Source organism: Poecile atricapillus, chromosome 12, assembly GCF_030490865.1.
Source record: "Poecile atricapillus isolate bPoeAtr1 chromosome 12, bPoeAtr1.hap1, whole genome shotgun sequence".
Classification (NCBI taxonomy): Eukaryota; Metazoa; Chordata; class Aves; order Passeriformes; family Paridae; genus Poecile; species Poecile atricapillus.
Window position 1 is genome coordinate 9,938,259 of NC_081260.1, and position 17,867 is coordinate 9,956,125.

The following is a 17,867-nucleotide window of genomic DNA, read 5'->3' on the forward strand; positions in this document are numbered from 1 at the left end:
TTCATTACACCAGATCGCCTCTTCATGCAGGTTGTCTAGTATTACTAGAAATGCTTACCTATGTTCAGTATATGGAATGAAGTTTTATCAGTTAATGAAATAGTAGGAAAAAATGCGAAAAATAAGCCTAATCAGAATAATACACTGCCTTAGAGACAGGATATAAGTACAGTCTTAGTTAACTTTGTTAACCTTATCAGCTGGCAATTTTCTAATCTCCCAAACAATGCTTCTAGGCAGTGATTATTATTATTTGCATTAGAAGAACGCTAATAGATCGTCATCAAAATCAAGACTTATGTTACTTCACTTTATACAGATACAGCTAAAACATGAGCCAGTCCTCTGAAGATCCCAAATGATATAGATTTATATATATATATATATATATTGATTATTTTATCACTTTTCTTCCACAGGTTCATTCTAAGCCTGTAATATGCATGAAGTTCTTCAATAAAGAATTTTGTTATTAACTGGGAATTTATTATTCTTATCTGTTTTTTGGGTGGTATCAGGTCAGACTTCACACAACTGTTTAGTTTCTGCAGAGGGAACTTTCATTGTGTCAAGGAGAATTGTTTTTTATATTTTTAATTTATTGAAACCTTTGTTTCCCACATAGTATTTTGTAGCATAAAAGTAGCAATAGTTGAAACAGGGAAGTGGAACAGACCATTAAAAGGGTTACTTGCTGCCTTTATTGCCTATGTTTTGAAACATTAATTACCAAATATACTTGGTATTTTCAATTTTTAAATTATAAAAATTGTAGGTGTTTATTACAGTATTAAAATGTAGCTGGTTAGGCTTTTAATATCTGAAATGTGGGGATGATAGCATGACACAGTGTTAGGGGCATAAAAATATTTATGAGAAATTGTCATGAAATGTGTCAGAAATGTGATTCTTACCTGATACTTAAACTGCAGACATTAAAACATCATCCCTGACACACAAGTCAATACCAAATATTTCAAAGATCCAGAAGGATACACAGAAAATTGAATGAAATTCAATATGGGGAATAGTAACCAAATATAAAATATTTAACAAGAGCTATTTTAGAAAGCAGTAATGCTGAAAGGGAGCCTTAAGGGCCAGTAAATGAGATAAATGGAGCCAACAAGTCAAATGCTACTTTAGGCTGCATCTTTACATGTGTCTTGTCAGGGAACTATGAAATATTGCAGCTGTCATTAAGACTTCTCAGGTGAGTCACTTCTGAGCATTTCAACACCGGGGATGTATAAAATCAAAGAATCTCAGAGTAGTGTAAAATGCAGTTGTGTCTTTAGGACTTTTTCTTCAAGGAAAGGCTTTTTAAAAGGCCTGAATCTGTAGAGATAGTCTTAAGTTGTTACTCAGGTAATTGAAACAAGTATGGGGTGCAGGGAGGGAGGAGCTCTGTAAGATCTCACATCCTGGGTGATGCTGTCATCACCAGGAGCACCGTGCAGAATAGCAGCAGAACTCTGCTGGCAGACAACAGACCCAGCTGTGTTGGTTCAGGAGCTGTAAGTGGCAGTCTGAGGAATTTAAATATGAAATCAGAGACAGTTTCTAAACAGTGTAGTCATTCAACATGGGAATAATTTGCCAAGGGACCAAAGTCCTTATTACTTGGAGCCCTTGTGTTATGAGGGTTAATGTGAGGGTCACTGGTTGAAACTTGTTCTGACTGTGAAGGTGATCAGACTGGACGGGTGCATTGGCTCTTTCTTTGCTTCTGTAAAGCTATTGTGTTTCTACTGACTGTTAAATTTTTCCAACTTGTCTGTTTTTGAGTAGTATGAAGCAATAAATGAAATGGTAGAAGTTTTGTGGCTGCAAAACTGGTTTGTTTAAAAGCAGCCAATACATTTGAGTATATACTACAGAGGACATGGCAAGCATGTGATTATTGATTGCTGTTCTTCATCAGTTCGTAGTCTGTCACACTATACTAGGAACAGCGAGGTAGTAACGACACAGACTCTCTTAGCTGTGTTGTCCAAGAGAGCAAAGTTTTTTATTCTAGTTCCTGTTTTATAAACAGGTTCGAGAAGGTCCAAGAGGTAAAACTCTCATTGGTCATTAAACTTACACATCACTGTTATTGATCAAGTGGAACACCACCCCTTGACTGTTTTCCTGAACAACACCTGCAAAGATTGTTGTCCTTTACCAAGGACTGTTTGGATTCTTTCTTACACTTTCTCAGACCAGAGTGAGAGAAGCCTGTGTGACTTAGTTTCATACAGGCCCTGTGTTCCTGCTTGCTTTTTGCATTTAGCATCCACAGTAGTCAAATGAAGTAACCCAATACATCTTTCTATCTTTCACTCGTGTGTAGTCTATAGATTTAGCAGCTGCCCTAAACATTTGGTAACCAGCCCAAGCCCAAAAATTAACACTAAAAAATTAATTTTCTATTAACTAATAAGACAAGGGCTGTTCAATTTCTTTTTTATGCAGGAAGTTTATTGAATCTGAAGATGATACATCTGGGAACGAGCTGGTGGGATCCATTTGTAAAATAATAATGCCTACTCATCACAGAAGGACTTGTACAATAATCAGTTAGCCATTAAATAAAGGGGATTTTTGGTAGAATACAGGTGAAGGTATTTATCTATGGTAACCCAAACAGGCAAATGTTTATTAAAGATTTATGCAAAGAAATTAAAGAAATCTACATCTAATCAAACTATGCCAAGATTAAATTATAACCTTCCCTTTATTATCCTACCACATTGCTGCCCTCCCCTGACAAGGTGTTAATCACAGCTTCTTCCTGTGTGGTTTGCACTTCAAATTTCAGGTATAGCAAGGTCTGTTTCTTTTGAAGTTTTTCATCTATTGCAGTGCACTGGCTTTTCTGCCTCAGTTGGAGGCATTTGGTTTGTAGTCTTTTGATGGGTCCAGACAGATGTAATTTTTTGGTTCTTAAAGCTCTTGATTAGGGTGGACATTGCTAATTAATCCACTTTGCATTTTGAGTGGCTGATCTGTAAGGTGTCTGTCAGTGCAGTGTATCTCACCTGTAATTATATTTCATCTCCTCTGTTAGAAGCAGGCTTTCCTGAATACTTCCTCTGGAAAATTTGGAACTGGGGATGTGGTGTATCTCTTGAGCATTATCTGTATGTCTTGCCAAGTACTTGACATGGAAATTGAAGACCTGGGAAACTACAGGCTGGTCAGTTTACCTTTGATGCTGGACAAGATCAGGGAGCAAGTCCTCCTGGAAACTCTGCTAAGATGCATGGAAAATAAGGAGGTAATTGGTGATAGCCAACATCACTTCACTAAGGGCAAATCATGCCGGACAAATTTGGTCACCTTTCATGACAAGGTTACAGTGTTGGTGGATAAGGGAGAAGCAGCTGATATCATCTGCGTGGAACTGTGCAAAGCATTTGACATTGTTCTCATGACACCTCAAGATGTTCTCAAGACATCCTTGTCTCTAAACTGGAGAGCCATGGATTTGATACAAGGATGACTTGGGTGGATGGTTGGACTTAAGGAGTTGTGGTCAACATCTCAATGCCCAGGTGGAGGCCAGTGAGGAGTGAGTGGCATTCCTTGGGTGAGAAATGGAGCCAGTGCAGTTTAACATCTTTGTTATGACATGAACAGTGGGATCTAGGGCACCCTCAGCAGGTTTGCCAGTGGCACTGACCTGTGGGGTGTGGGTGATGATGGAGGCAAGGGATGCCATCCAGAGGGACCTGGATAGGCTGGAGAGGTGAGTCTGCACAAACCTCATAAAATTTGACAAGACCAAGTGCAAAGTCCTGCACCTGGTTTGAGGCAATCCTTAACAAAAAAATTATTTTGAGGAGAATTCTGCTTGTCTAAACCTTACAGACTGTTTCTTTGGAATAGAACTAACAGTGATTTTCTTATCCATGGGCTGGAATGTGACTATTTTGAGACCATTGGAAAAAGTTAAATTGCTTTGGAACAAATGTTAATCAGGTGTTGCCATTGTTCATTGAGAACCAGAGAAGTTTGACTTACATTTGAATATAAAACAGTATATTAACTTTATTGCAGTGTTTTTAAATACATTTGCAAACACATTTGGTATGTGGAAAAGACTGTCTTCCCTTTCATTATCGATTGCAGTTGAGTGCTACTCTTTTGTGACTTCTGCATCTAGTGAGGCAGAGGAATGTACTAAAGGCATTTTATCATCTCACATTAGAGCATTACACTTCATGACTGCCCCATCAACATTAAGGCATAGGAAACAATGACCCTTGGCCTAGAATTTTTTTTAACAAGATCCAGAATTCAAGTTATATATCAGTCTGGTTTTGTTTCCAAAGCACAGTGAGCAGATGTGACTGCAGCGAGCTCCAACAGCAGCATGTTCTGTGAGCTTACAATTACAGGGCATCTGAGCAGCTCAGTCCAGCTCAGCACTAGTGGCAAAGCCCAGTCACAACTTGTTTTATTTCAAACAGTAGCGGTACTTTTATTTGGCTTCTGACTAGTTTCCTTGGGAAAAACATTTTTTTTGAACTGGGGGTTTTACCTGAGGAAGGGCTGCATGATTTGACATTCATTGAGCCAGTTACCAGAATAGGAACAGAACATGATCTTGTGCTCTAGAAGTTCTAAAACTCAAGCATTTTGCTGGCATTTTCAGACATAGTTCTGCTACCTTATTACGAATTAATTTACAAGTGCTAATAATAGCTCATGGCAAAGGCACTCGTTATGTGTAAATACACGTGATTAAATTAATTTAATTATTACTGTCATTTACATGCTGACTAATCCTTACATTTTATGAATGAGAAGGTTTCAGCCATGCTGTATAAACGCATTTGTATGGGAGCAGAATTTGCTTCATCATGTTTCTACAACAAATACTGAAATCTGTCTTTATTCTTCATATAGGCAAAGACCACAGAGAAGTGAGCAGGGGAATGAAATGAGAATGTGTCTATATTGTGTATATCATTATGCCATGAAATTAAACAAAACATGTTCCCAGGGAGGTTGGAATAGTGATCTTCTGCATTGTGAATAGAAATGTGCCATGGGAAAGAGGTCTGGAACAAAGGAAAGTCATGTTCCTATATTCCTCAGTTAGTATAAACATTCACTGAGAAATTAAAGGTTTCTAGCAAAAATAATTTAACAATGTGTTGCCATCTCTGTTAAACTCGAATCTTTTCAGCCCTCTGAATATCATTTTGTGCTACAGATGCATTTTCAGTGTTTGGCTTTTCATGTGAAATAGTGCTGCTTTTTTGTATTTATTCTTCTCTTGTGATAATGATCATTAGTCTAAGAACATCAAATCTAGTTATCAAAAATATATCTAGTGTCAGAATTAAAGGTCTGTATGCATAAACATTTTGTCATAGTCACTGATTGCATTTTCTGCCTGTGACCTCTCCCTGTCATTTTGAGTTCACAGAAGAGACTGTTGCCACCATGATGATAAATTATTTGATGATTTAGTTCGTTTTAATTGTTCAGTGGGATCTTAAGTCTCATATATTGGCACTATTCAACCCCTGTTCTTACAGTAGTATCAGATTTCTATTGGCAATTCTATGGTGCTCATCACTGCGGCGTTCATCGCTATGCTATTCAAATACTTCATCTATGTTTATGTATTTCTCTTTGCAATAACCCTGGGAAACAATGGGGGATATTTACCTCCATTTTATGGGTAGGGATTCACCTATATAAATTAAGGGATTCACCAATATAAATTAAGTGAAAAATACCTGCTAAACTTGGGCATCTACTTTGAACTGCTCAACACCTGCTTTGTTTTAGAATACTTCAGATATTAGTGCAATATATGACTAAGAATAGCTCTCACTGACTTAAGTTGCAACTCTGTAGATTTATAAAAAAAGGCAAAATAAAAAGTGTAATTATTGTCTGTCACCAGTTGGTTTTGAGCAGTTTCTAACATCTAGGTTCAAATATTACCATTTACTCTACTTGAGCTGGCAAATGTTTGATTGCAGTAGGAAGCTGTTTTGGGTGGGGTTTTTTTTGTTCTGAGGTATGGTGTTTTAGTTTGGTTTTGGTTTCTTTTTTTCTCTCCACTCCTTTCCTTGAAGTTGAGTTCTTCCCCTGGTCTTGTCCCAGGTGCTTTTTTTCCAAGCCTGAGCTTTGCCCCAGAGCTTTTCTCTTTCTTAATTTCTTCCTTACCTAATTTCTTCCTCATGGACCTTGCATTCAGATTCAAGTCATCACAACAGTCTTCCAAGAGATCTGATCTCTGTTCCTGCTCAATTTGGTTTTGTGTGTTCTTCCTTTCGCTCTTTTTATTCTTATTTTTATTTAATTTATTCTGTTTTAATGATTCCCCCCCTCACTTCTTGTTTCCATTTATCTGGTTTCTGACCAGATGGTTTAATCATATCTTGTCTCTTCTGTAGTAGTTTCAGTCGGCTGACAGTCTTCTCCATCGTACTGAAGTGCCTTTAAGCAGAGGTCTTTGGGAGTGCAGAAGGAGGAAACCTCTGGAAGGCTCATTCCCTAGTGCTATCCTTGCTGGATGAGTGCAGGGAGCAGTGAGAGCAGAGACTTGAGCACTGTAGCCCTGGGCTGAAGTCTCCTCAGCCTCTCTACAATGTGGTGTGAGCATTTTCTGGTTACCCAGGGGTCTCTGAGGACTTGAGTGCATTCAGTTTGGATGCAAGACTGACATAAAAGCTAATGCTACCACAATTTGCAAATATTCTGTTCCAGCAACAGCTGGGGGCCCTGGAGCATTTCAGAGGAGCAGTCTCCAGTGACACATATAAAACACATTGTCCCCAACATCATCCTTAGAGGTGTCTGGGTGAATCCAAATAACTGTCCTGCTTCCCTGAACACCCTGAAGTAGTATGAGAGGTTAATTCCAAATGGTTAAAATTTCAGAAAAAACAAAATAATGTCATATTGCTGCAAGGAATGTGTTCAGAAGATTAGACAAATAGTTTAAGTGATAAACCAGCTTCCTACAACTTTCTCCTGAAAATAATTCTTTCAAAATTTAATTTCTGAAGTTTTGTTACATTAAGTTAGTGACCTCCTCCCTACCCTTGTTCTCCATAACATTCAGAGCCTGTTGTAATCTTGCTTTGTAAATCCATACACTGGTTAATGTAATTTCTGCACACAGTACATAATAATTGATTGACAGCATTGAAAATATATGTATGCACACATACAGATCTCAGCTCAGTGAAAGATGTGATGTGCAGCCTGAAGGTTTTTTAATTTACAGGTAATGTGATGGTTGTTTCCCGATTTTCAGTTGTGTAGTGATTATCATGCTATAACTTCAGTTTAAAAAATAGCCAGTGAACAGTCATATTGCAGTGTTTCACATTAGTGTCTCATTCTTGCAATATTCCAGTAGCCTAAACACATTCACCAAACAGTATGATTGTATACCAGATAATTCACCTGCTCTGCTGGAGAGTTGAGACAAATCCTGCCCAGAATCATCTGGTTTCTGAATGAAACATTATCCAGTTTACTGAAGAGTTCTGTTTTATTAATGGGTGTGGATGACACACATATTCTAGCCAGAGAGTATGAATTGTTCGTTTGGATTGCTCATATTTGTTCTGATGCATATTTGATGGTTTGAGAAGTGCAGTATTCCAGGGAACCTGTCCTGACAGTTGGGGTGAACAAAGAAAAATCCATTCATGGTGGAATCAACTTTCTTTAGGAGCACTAACAAGACTGGTATCATATAAAAGAATGCAAAAGTCTGGATTTTAATTTCTACTGCTATTAGGACTGGATTTATGTGTAGTTCTGTTGCAGCATGTCTCACCCTAGTTCCTTTCTGAAACTGTGATTAAGCCAAATACATTTTTCCATGCAGCATCATACATAAGTTGCAAGAAGTAAGTTGCAAGAAATGCTATGCCCTAACCCATGCTTATCTACACTGATGTCCTTGAAAAATATGCATTTAATGAATATAAATGTAATTATTCCCAAGAGTGCAAGTATTTGTTTATGCTGCTGGTTGTGTTTCCTATAGAAAGCGCTACTTTTGCTAATAATTACTTTAAAGTTAATACTTCCTATTACCTTGAATTATTTATGAAATTAAGCATGTGCTGCCACTTAGTGACCAGAAAAATGGAGAAAAGTTCCTTGATCTCCAGTTTTATTGGTTGAGTTACGCTCTTAGAAAGTAAAAATCCCACATTCTCTGTGTTTTGTGGTTGCTAAAAGCTACAAACAGATACTGTAAGGAATATTGCTGTATTTCTAAAGGCTTAGCTGGGGTTCAGCTCAGCTATTCTACAGTGTCTTGGTACACAGCTGTAGTCCAAGTGGTATAAGAGACCCATCACCACATTTATTCCTCTAAAAAGCAAGACTGTGGAGAAATTTGTTCTCCACTTGTTTGTTGTTTCTCTTCATTGCCATGCTTTGAGAAAGGAAATATCTCCTCTTTGTATTTCTATCTAGGGCCTTCTATCAACCCTAAATCTACTTACTTCCTCTGCCACACATTAAGAGTGGTTCTCCTATTTCACATGTACATTTTGTTCATCTGTGGTTTTAAACTGTTTCCTGACACTTTTCCTCAAGAGGAATGTAGTTTCTGAACATATACCAAAGTGTGGGCTCTTGACATCTTTGTGTTCCTCTAGAATATGAAACTCAAACTTAGCAGATGCTGTGCTTTCCTTCTATCCTTCACAGCTCTCTGAGGTAACAGGTTTGTGGTGGCCCTTAAATCCTTTCAGTTTATTCTTTTTTTCCTCTGTTTTTCAGGCTGCTGAAATACTTTATAAGAGATTTATTGCAAGAAGTGTTCAGTATGCTGTTCCTCTAGAGGGTCTCTTCCTCAGGAGTCTGCAGATCATTTTGAGGTCACACATGATGTATTAATAATGCCAGAGAAGGGCAGAGAGGCTACCAGCAAGCCTGTCTACGCCACCACTATTAGTTTTAGGAGTTTTAGGAGTTTGTGCCAGTAAAACTAACAGAGGGGGAAAATCCATAAATAGAAGCAGAATTTCTGCTGCCTTCCTCTACTTGAGGATTTTTCCTATGGCATTAAAGTAAAAGAAACACAGTATTCTAGTTCAGTCATAGAACAAGTTTTATAATCTGTTATGATCCACTGGGATCAATGGAAATTCTTGCTTTTTAACGCTTGAGGGGGACAACGATTGCTTCTCTTGGAGAACAGACTGGCTTCCAGGTTAAGAGGGAAGAAGATACTGGACTTGAGAAAATCTGATGAGCTTCACTAGGAACCATATATTTTGTTTATAAACCAGATTCAAGTATTTTAAATTAACAAAATTTAAAAGCCTAAAAGCCTAATTTATTAGAAGCAAAACTGTTCAGTTCAGGGATATTAACATTCTTATATTGGCCTTATATTAATTAAGGAGTGGAAAATTCTTTCTTCACTTGGTTACTAATTTTAAATACTACTACTGCTCTGGTTTTGTATATAGGAAAAACATCTATCTTCATGTAGAAGCTTTAGAAAATAAGATGCTCTCCTGTTATTAAATTGTTATTTCAGAAATTGTGGTAATGTCCCACTGAACTCTTTTAAATAAAACAGAGATTGCTGAGTTCTGTATCATATGGCTTGAAAGCATTGGCACAGAAGTGGAAGAGTGGCCTCAACTCTGCCTTGGGTGGCTGTGGTTAACCCCAAGCAGCTCAGTTGTGTGCCGGTGCCTACTCCAGTTCAGAAATAGACTTTTCACTGGCACAGTGGTGTGGCCTCATGCACCATGAGCTGTGGTGATGTGTCGTGAGAAGGTGACAGAGGAAGCAGGGACAGAAGGACAATGTACAATGAAATAGAGGTGCACATTAAAGCTGAGAGAGATGGGGATGACCCAGAAACAAATTGTGGTGGAAAGAAGAAAGAGGGGGAAAATCGAAGGAATTTGTGAAGAGCATGTAGCTGTTGGAAGCCATCCTTAAAAAAGTGTAATGAGGTCCTGATAATGTTGTAGGAAACAACATACTCTCATGCTGTGCGCTTTGAATCCTAGATAAGCTATTGAAGTGATTTATTCTTTTTCCTTGGATCAAACATGTAGGAAATGTTTTTATTCCATCCAGCAGTGAATGCAGTCCCATCAAACAACCTACTTAAGTAGCAGTTTCCCTGAGCTGACACCTGTCTCAGTATCCACAAGAGTACTTAAAAATGCTGCCAAAAAGAGAGAAATATATTATTAACTTGGTTCTCCAGAGCATCTTTCCAAATGGATGAGAAGTCAGGACACATGAATGTCTTGCTGCATTAGGAAGTGCATTAGCTCTATTTTGCTGTAGCAGAATTCTACAGTGGAAAGGTTAATAAGGGATCCTGGCATTTAAGTGCTCATAATCAGTCCTCCAGGTTTCCTGTCAGAAACTACAATGGACAGTGAGGGTGCCCTGATTGTCAGAGTACACCCAGGCCAGTCCTGAGCAGAGCACAGAGAGCATCAGCTGGACATACCCTGAGGCACCTTTCATGATGTCTGCAAAGTTTATTCTTTCTTTAGGAAATTTGGCAGAAAGTAGAGCCTATTTCAAACTCAAAGTACAATGTATTATATTTGTGGAAGGTAGAAAAGATGGCTGAATCATAACATTATGATTTTCATGTGTTCTCTTGTTTCATGGATTACAGAAAATTTTTTTTCTTCCCCTTCCTGGCTGTTTGCTCAGAATGACAAAAATACATAGTGAGATGATTAAATGAAAATAATTTTTTTTGTTTTAAAATACTTTGTTTCTGAAACCATTTCTCCACAGGAGTCCCTGTCTTCCCAGCTCATACGCAAAAGCTGGGGTTGACTTTAGTGACTGTACTGCTAGGAGAAAAGTCTTACAGGCTAGGTCCTCCTATTTCCTTAGATGTTTGTATTGGGAATGGGATAGTAGAGAAGAGACAGCAGGAAAAGAATGTACAACTGCCCTTAGTAGTTCTTTATGGTTTAATTCAGTCAGCCTGTATTCCACAGTCCATAGCTCAATTAAATTAACTTTATTTTCTTGCCTTTTTTTTGTAAACTCAGTCTGATGTTGAAAAACTAAATACATAGGTATGTCCCAGCTGCCTTCTATGGTTTTGCTTCAGTTTTATTTTTTAAATTCCACTTTGAATGTGGGCATGATTAGAAGTCAGTTCCTGTGTTTGCAAGTTTTGGACTGGAAGCACTGCAGGGGTGGGAAGGGCACTGTTCCTTACGTTACCCTGAAGCTGTTCTTTCCTCACTCTTAAAATGCACTTACACCACAGATCACCCTGACCACCTCTGTAATGGCCTGGTGACCCTGCTTCTGCTCAAGATCAGAACTGACCTGTAGAAAAAATAGTTCTTTTTCTCTGTTAATTCTCAGTGCAGAACCCTGAGCTAGTTACAATGCAGTTGTACAGGGGGTCCAAGCCGGGTGAAGTAACCAGGGGAGGTTGAGCAGAATTGTGGTTTCTCCAACTTCTCTCACACATTAAATTAATTTACAGTATCCTTATTTGTCTGGAGGTTTATTAATTGGCATGTGATCAGTGAAGACCTGCTGATGGATAGTGAGAAGTTGGTAGGGAATTTAAAAAAAAAACAGCTGTAACAATATGTGCTTGTAAACTCACATCTGGAAAGCCCACTAGACTTGTTTTCAGCAAATTTTGTCTTCCATTTAATTTTTTTGATTTATATATCAATTTATTTGTATTCTAGCACAGCTAATGAAATGATAAACTCTTGCATCACATGAAAGGCTGACTCTCAATAGATTTTCCAAGTATAATAGGCTCTCTTCCTTTCTTCTCCCACACATTCCCATTATGGCTGAAGGCTTGGAAATGGCTGGTGGAGGTTGATTGCTTAGTACCAGTTTCCCCAGTAGCAGTGAGATTGTTTCTAGACACTCAGGAAGGTGGGAACTGCCTTTGTGACTTTTCACTGCCAAGAGAGGTCCTCAAGCTTAGGTATCATAAGGTCTAGATTCTGCAGAATTATTTTAAAAGGTCAGTTGGGAAAAAAATTCTCTCTTTTCTCTGAGAATGCATATAAATATCCTGTGATTTTGTTCTCTGTTAAACTGATGATAAAAGAATTGCAGATTCTGCTGAATGAGTTGATCCATGTGCAGTTGTTTCAACAACATATTTGTAAAATAATCATACTCCTTTGCAAAGATATTTCTGATGTCAATGGAGAGAGAGGCTTCGGTGAACTTATCAAGGGTACTCCTGGGAAACAACCCTATGGCTGGCTTTTGTATCTTTATTTTTCTACTTCATTTTCAGTCCAAGAGTCACCAAATGCCACAGCTGGTGCCTTCCTGAGAAAGAGCTCTTCCCGCTGCTGGTGGTGGTGCCATTGGATCTTATTTAGTACTTAGGCTCAGTCAGCAGAGCTGGAGCTTTACAAATGGACATTTGCGTCATTTTCTTCTGTGTGTTTGTGCATGCTGATCTTTTAAATCCACAACAAAAGACAATACAGGAAAATTCTACCCATTAGGCTTTGCAGTTCTGTTACTGGGTTGTGAAATCTCATTTTCTTCTGCATCTAATCCAGAGATGTGATAGAATTGACTCCTAACAACTTCTTAGATTAATATTTTTCCTAATAGTTCTACTAACTAGAAATATATCTAATAGTCTGTCAAGGCACATAAGTGATGTTCTTCATACCCTTTGAGTACAACAGAAAACCTGAACGTAGAAGAGATTTCCTTATCTCTTCATCTGTGTTCATAAATGTGTGTTTTTCTTCTGCTTTGTTTTTTTTTCCATGGAAACTAATACATTTGGGAGGAGCAGCCTCAGCCTCCAGTTTACCTTGAATAGTAATGATCAGCAAAAAACTTGATTCTTATAAAAGACAGTCTTGAAATCAACTTCTTGGGGGTAGTATTGCTGGGATTGGTGTGATCTCCCCAGCTACACCATCCCTTCAAAATACCTCTTTGCTGTCCTGTTCCTGTTATAATTGATTCAGTTCTCCAGAGCTGCTTTATTTAATTTCCCCATTCCTGTTTTGTTTTGGGGTTTGGGGAAGAGGATGGAGAAGGGAGCGTATGAAGCGCTTCCTCTGTGGTCCCCAGAGCGTGTGCAGGAGTGAGGAAAGCTGAGACAAGTTCTCCAGATATACTTGGAGCACTGCCAGCTCTTTCCTTACCTCCACAGAACATGACAGCTCTCAAATGCAAATCATTCTCTTGTAGAAGCCTGAAACCATCTCTCATCTGTGTGTGTCCTGTACGATACATAGGTACCTCAGAAGCATTGGGCTATAGCAAAGCAAATCAGATTAATAACAAGAAAGTTACCTCAAACTTTATTAATAAACATAATTGAAAAAATGCATATTAAATTAGAAAGTCAGGTTGAAATGTCAGACAAGGATTTCTTGTGATATTTACTGATGCAAGCTTTATATCCTGAATCTCTGAAGTGAAAGAAAGGGTAATTAAAGGTACAACTGTAAAAATATCAGTGACTAACATCACAGGAGGGAAATTTGGGCTCTTCAGAATGGAAAAATCTTACCCATGCAGCATGACTTCTATGGCAGTATAATATTTGTACTGGTTGTTTACTGGTTGATAGCCCTTATTTATAAATGATAACCTGATATATTAAAGATTTGCATTTATAGGAAGTGGTGGGCTTCAGAATGACAACAGGCAGAGTTAAATCACTATGGTGTTGTGAATTGAGTATGGTTTTCTTCAAAATCTGGACTTCTAGAAACATAATCTTCCAAAGAGCCAAAGCAAGAACCTGTGTTTGGGATTTTTTATTTTCAATATTACAAGATACACATGTATCTATTAACTCTTCCTGTGTAGGATCTTTTTCCTTATTCCATCAGTTCTTGCAGAGTTGAGGACACATATTTGATGTTGTCAGTTGAGTTATATTTTCTTGAGGATGTTAGAAGATTCTCATATAAAGTAGGCAAAGACCATTTTTTTTTCCCAAATGTAAATCTACTTTAATTAACATGAAGGAGAAAAATCGCTGTCAGAGTTAAAGAAAAGAAACTGACTTCCTCTGTCAAATATCACTTGGGAAAATAAGTAAAGGTGCTTCAGGGTATAAAACAACTGCCAGAAAGTTCTGTTGTTTATGGAGGGAGATGGAGAGAATTTCTAATAAAGTATTTTCTTCACAGTGAAGGAAAACTCATAGGTTCAAACCAGTTTGTTCAATAGTTGCTTCAGTATTAAAATTGTAGTTTTCCAACTGTCAAATTCAAGTCAATGTAAAGACCATTGCAAGCTCTGGTTTCCTTTAGGAAAGAAGTTACATCAGCACTTGTATTTGCTGATCTGTGTTACAAATCAGTATTTTAGTAACCATAAGTACAATACAATTTTAGCTTTCACCACCAAAAGAATTCTTCAAAATTAATTGTGATTTTTTAAAATACAAATAAATAAGAGAGCTGTAACTTAAATTGACAAAAAGTGAGAAATTAAGTTCAAACACTAAATCTTTACCTAATTGTCTCTATAAATTAATTCTCTCCTATTAAATCTGGTATTGTCAGATGTGAGTTACAAAGTCATTTGTTATAGAATGTCAGCCTTAACTGTAATGAATGTTTTGTCATTCTGTTTCACACTCTTGAGGGCTTAAATCACTATTTATTTTCAGATTTATCTTTCTCTATTGATTTTCCACAAACATAACTATTTTTTCTTTGTCAATTAAATATTACATAAAGTATAGCCTCTCACCTCACATTTAATCTTTTCCCCCTAAACCTAAAATATAGTGGGAAAAACACACCTTTAGGAATGCCTCTTACATTCTGCTGCGGATTTAGATTTTTCTTCCTGAACTCTCATAAAGTTGTTTTTTTACCTTGGTGGATAAATGGGGCTCTAAATTTCATAAAGATTGCATTTCATATCTTCTGCTGGTGTTTCTAAATACTGTTACTAAAAAGCCAAGCAGATTTAAAAGCAGAGGGGTGTCAACAATTTAATTTTTGCGTGCATAGCACCGTGTTTACATGTGTTTAATATGTGCACTTGTACAGTTCGATACTAGACTTGGGCTGAGAAACAGATTCGGGATGAGTCTTTCTTGCTTCTCACAACGTGATAAGTGATTTGTATTGTTCACTGTCATTATTGTGGTGGTTTCACATTGATTGATATTTGGTGAAGAAGGAAGAAACCACCCATGGAAATGAGTTTTCTGAGGGAAGCTGCTAAGAGCTTCCTCTGTGCATAGGACAGGCCAATAGCTGGCTGGTTCTGAGAACTGACTACATTTTGCACCATTTAGGAATTAGGTCCACCTCTGTGAATTCCACATTTTAAAAACCACAAGCCTGGAAACTTTTTCCTCTTTGCTTCCAGTCTCAGAAGGGAATGGAGCTCTGGTGAGGCTGGCCCTGCTCCCCCACAGCCTGGGCAGCCTAGGGGGGAGGCCAGGCTGGACCCCAGCAGGGGATGGAGGCTGCGGGCCCCGGCCCCAGGCTGGGCCTGGCCACAGCTGCTGACATCTTGTCGGTGTTAAACCCCCCTGCTCCAGCTGGACCCAGCCAGGCTGAGGGAGGGACCCAGTGTGGCCTGAAATCCATCATCATTGCTGCGGCCACTGCCCACTAACATCTGCAGGCCTGGAAAGATTTAACCCTTTCAGTGCACAGACGAGACCTGCAGACCACGATTCTCCCCTTGGATGAGAGAAAAGGGCAAAATAAGGATGCGTAGAAGACAATGTGAAGACACCAAGGTCAGTAAAGGAAGAGTAAAGCCCTAGACAGAAGGTGAATGAGGAGATGCCATGGTGTTGGCTGAAAAATTCTTTTGATAACGCCATGGAGATGGACAATGATACACTGAAATATCCCCTTAAATTCAGGAGAGAGTATGGGGGGATGAAGAATTCAATCTGTAGCTGATGTGAACTGTAGTAGATGTGAGTAGAGTCATCTACTGATGAAGCCAAGCAGATGTTGAAGTAGCTGTGATCCCATGAGAAGCTTGAACAGAGAGTGAGATGAGAGTGATGAAGACTCTTTGCCCCCAGGCAGAGAAGAAAACCTCTGTTCCCAGAGATGAAGATCACAGAGACAGATGAAGAGAACCTTTGCCTTTGAACAATTCATCCTTAAAATAATACCCTTAAAATAATACTCTATGAAATGAGTTCATGGCCCATGGACACAGCTGTAAGAAGGCTGTGAAAATGGGGGAAATTTCACAATGGCAGAACTTTTCCCAGGCAGCTGCTATTCATGGAAATGAAAAGCCATGAGAAAACTTTCTTGTGGAGAAGTCTCCATGGCATGGCAAGAGAAAACTCCTCTCCCTACAAGAACTGATGAAAGTCTATTGTATAGCTGGTAACTGATTTAACATCCCAGGTTTTGTCTCTGTGTTGTCAGTTGAGAAAGGAAAGAGTTGGGCAGGGGGCGGAAAAGTGTTCTGGAGGTTTTATTATGATGCTTCTTATTCTTGTAGTCCTGTTAATAAAGTTTCTTTATACCTTTTATGTCTCTTTTGCCCTTCTCCTGTTCCATGTCTCACAGCAAGAAATGAGTAAGTGTGCTGGTGATTTTAGCCATCACTAAGCCCACCACAGTCATCTAGTGTTTCTGTGCTTCTTTCCTATCCACATGTTTAGAACTGATTGTATGTGTCTGTGTGCACATATCAGGTTTGTTATTTTGGTCTTTTCTATCAAGTACTCAGTAGTGGGACAAATGGCACAAGAGATAACTGGAATGAAAAGTAGTATGCAAAGAGATTCTTTTTCTTTTTTCTGAAATATGTCTCTATGTACATGAGCATTCAGTGTTTTATTGTGTTAACTCTCAAGTGTGTTGAAGTAACTTTCCTGTCTTTAAATTATTGGGAAAATTACTGATAAAGATTATTTCATTATTCAGTGGAAAGCCTTGATTAGCATGAGTGGGGATGGGTTTGTTAACTTGGGAGAGGAGACGGAGCTGATTTTAACATCAGTTTGTGAAGTGCCCCCGCCTAGGAAGGCAAAGATTTCGTTTCAGATAAGCATTGATAAAGTGAGAGGCATGGCTTTAAAGCCCAGGAAAAGTAAATCCCACCCTCTGCCTCAGGGGATGGGCCCTGAGAGCCTGGGAAGAGCTTCCCCACCCTGGACCCTCCTGGGGCGGCAGCCCAAGGAGTTCTGATGGTTCTGTGCCCCTGGGGTTTCTCCCTTGCTATGTTCTTATTAGACCCCAACCTTAAACTCCACCCTGGTTCTGTCCTATAAAACCCCCCACCCTGCCTCTGTTTGGGGCTCTGTCTCTGGATCTAAGCTGAATTTGTTCCTGTGTTGAATAAATGGTTTCCTGAGCAGAAGCCCGTCTCATTGGAGTCCCATGCCAGTCACCAGAATCCATAACCTCCCCAGACTTGATCTTGTAGCTGCAGAATGCAGCATCAGTTTACATCACAGAAGGAATTACAGAGGGATGCAAGGGCCAGTGGAGCTCTCGGGGGTGGTGTGCACAAAAATGGCTTGGCTTGGCTTGTCTTGCTGTATGTCACTCTACTGGGAATGGCGAGAAGAATGACACAGACTATCTTGTGTGTTGAACAGGAGAGCAAAGTTTATTACCTCAGATCTTCTTTTATAGACAGACACGTGAAAGTACAGAAAGGTAAAACTCTTATTGGTTAGTGAACTAACACATCACCATCATTGGTCAGTGGGGTTCACCACCCCTCGACCTTCTCTTGCAAGAAAACAAGAAATTGACAAACAGCACCTGCAAGGCTGTTTTCTATCTCTGAGGATTGCTTTAATTCCTCCTTATGGTTTCCCAGGACACATTCTCAGGCGAGACTGAGGAAGTTATGTGGCCTGCTTTTCCACAGACACTGTGCTGCCTGCTTTTGCACATCTTTGGCATCCA

The 17,867-nt window shown here is 38.9% G+C and overlaps 1 protein-coding gene across 5 annotated transcripts in view; it reads left to right on the plus strand.

Moving 5' to 3' along the window:
- TENM1 (teneurin transmembrane protein 1) overlaps positions 1-17,867 on the plus strand; it is a 234,956-nt gene that overhangs the window by 38,189 nt on the left and 178,900 nt on the right. For 3 of the 5 annotated variants that reach the window (XM_058847819.1, XM_058847822.1, XM_058847820.1), the window contains exon 3: positions 160-171. The exons of the other annotated variants lie outside the window; for them this stretch is intronic. In XM_058847819.1, the coding sequence (XP_058703802.1) occupies positions 160-171 (12 nt within the window). The remainder of the gene's footprint in view (positions 1-159; positions 172-17,867) is intronic. 5 annotated transcript variants of the gene reach the window in all.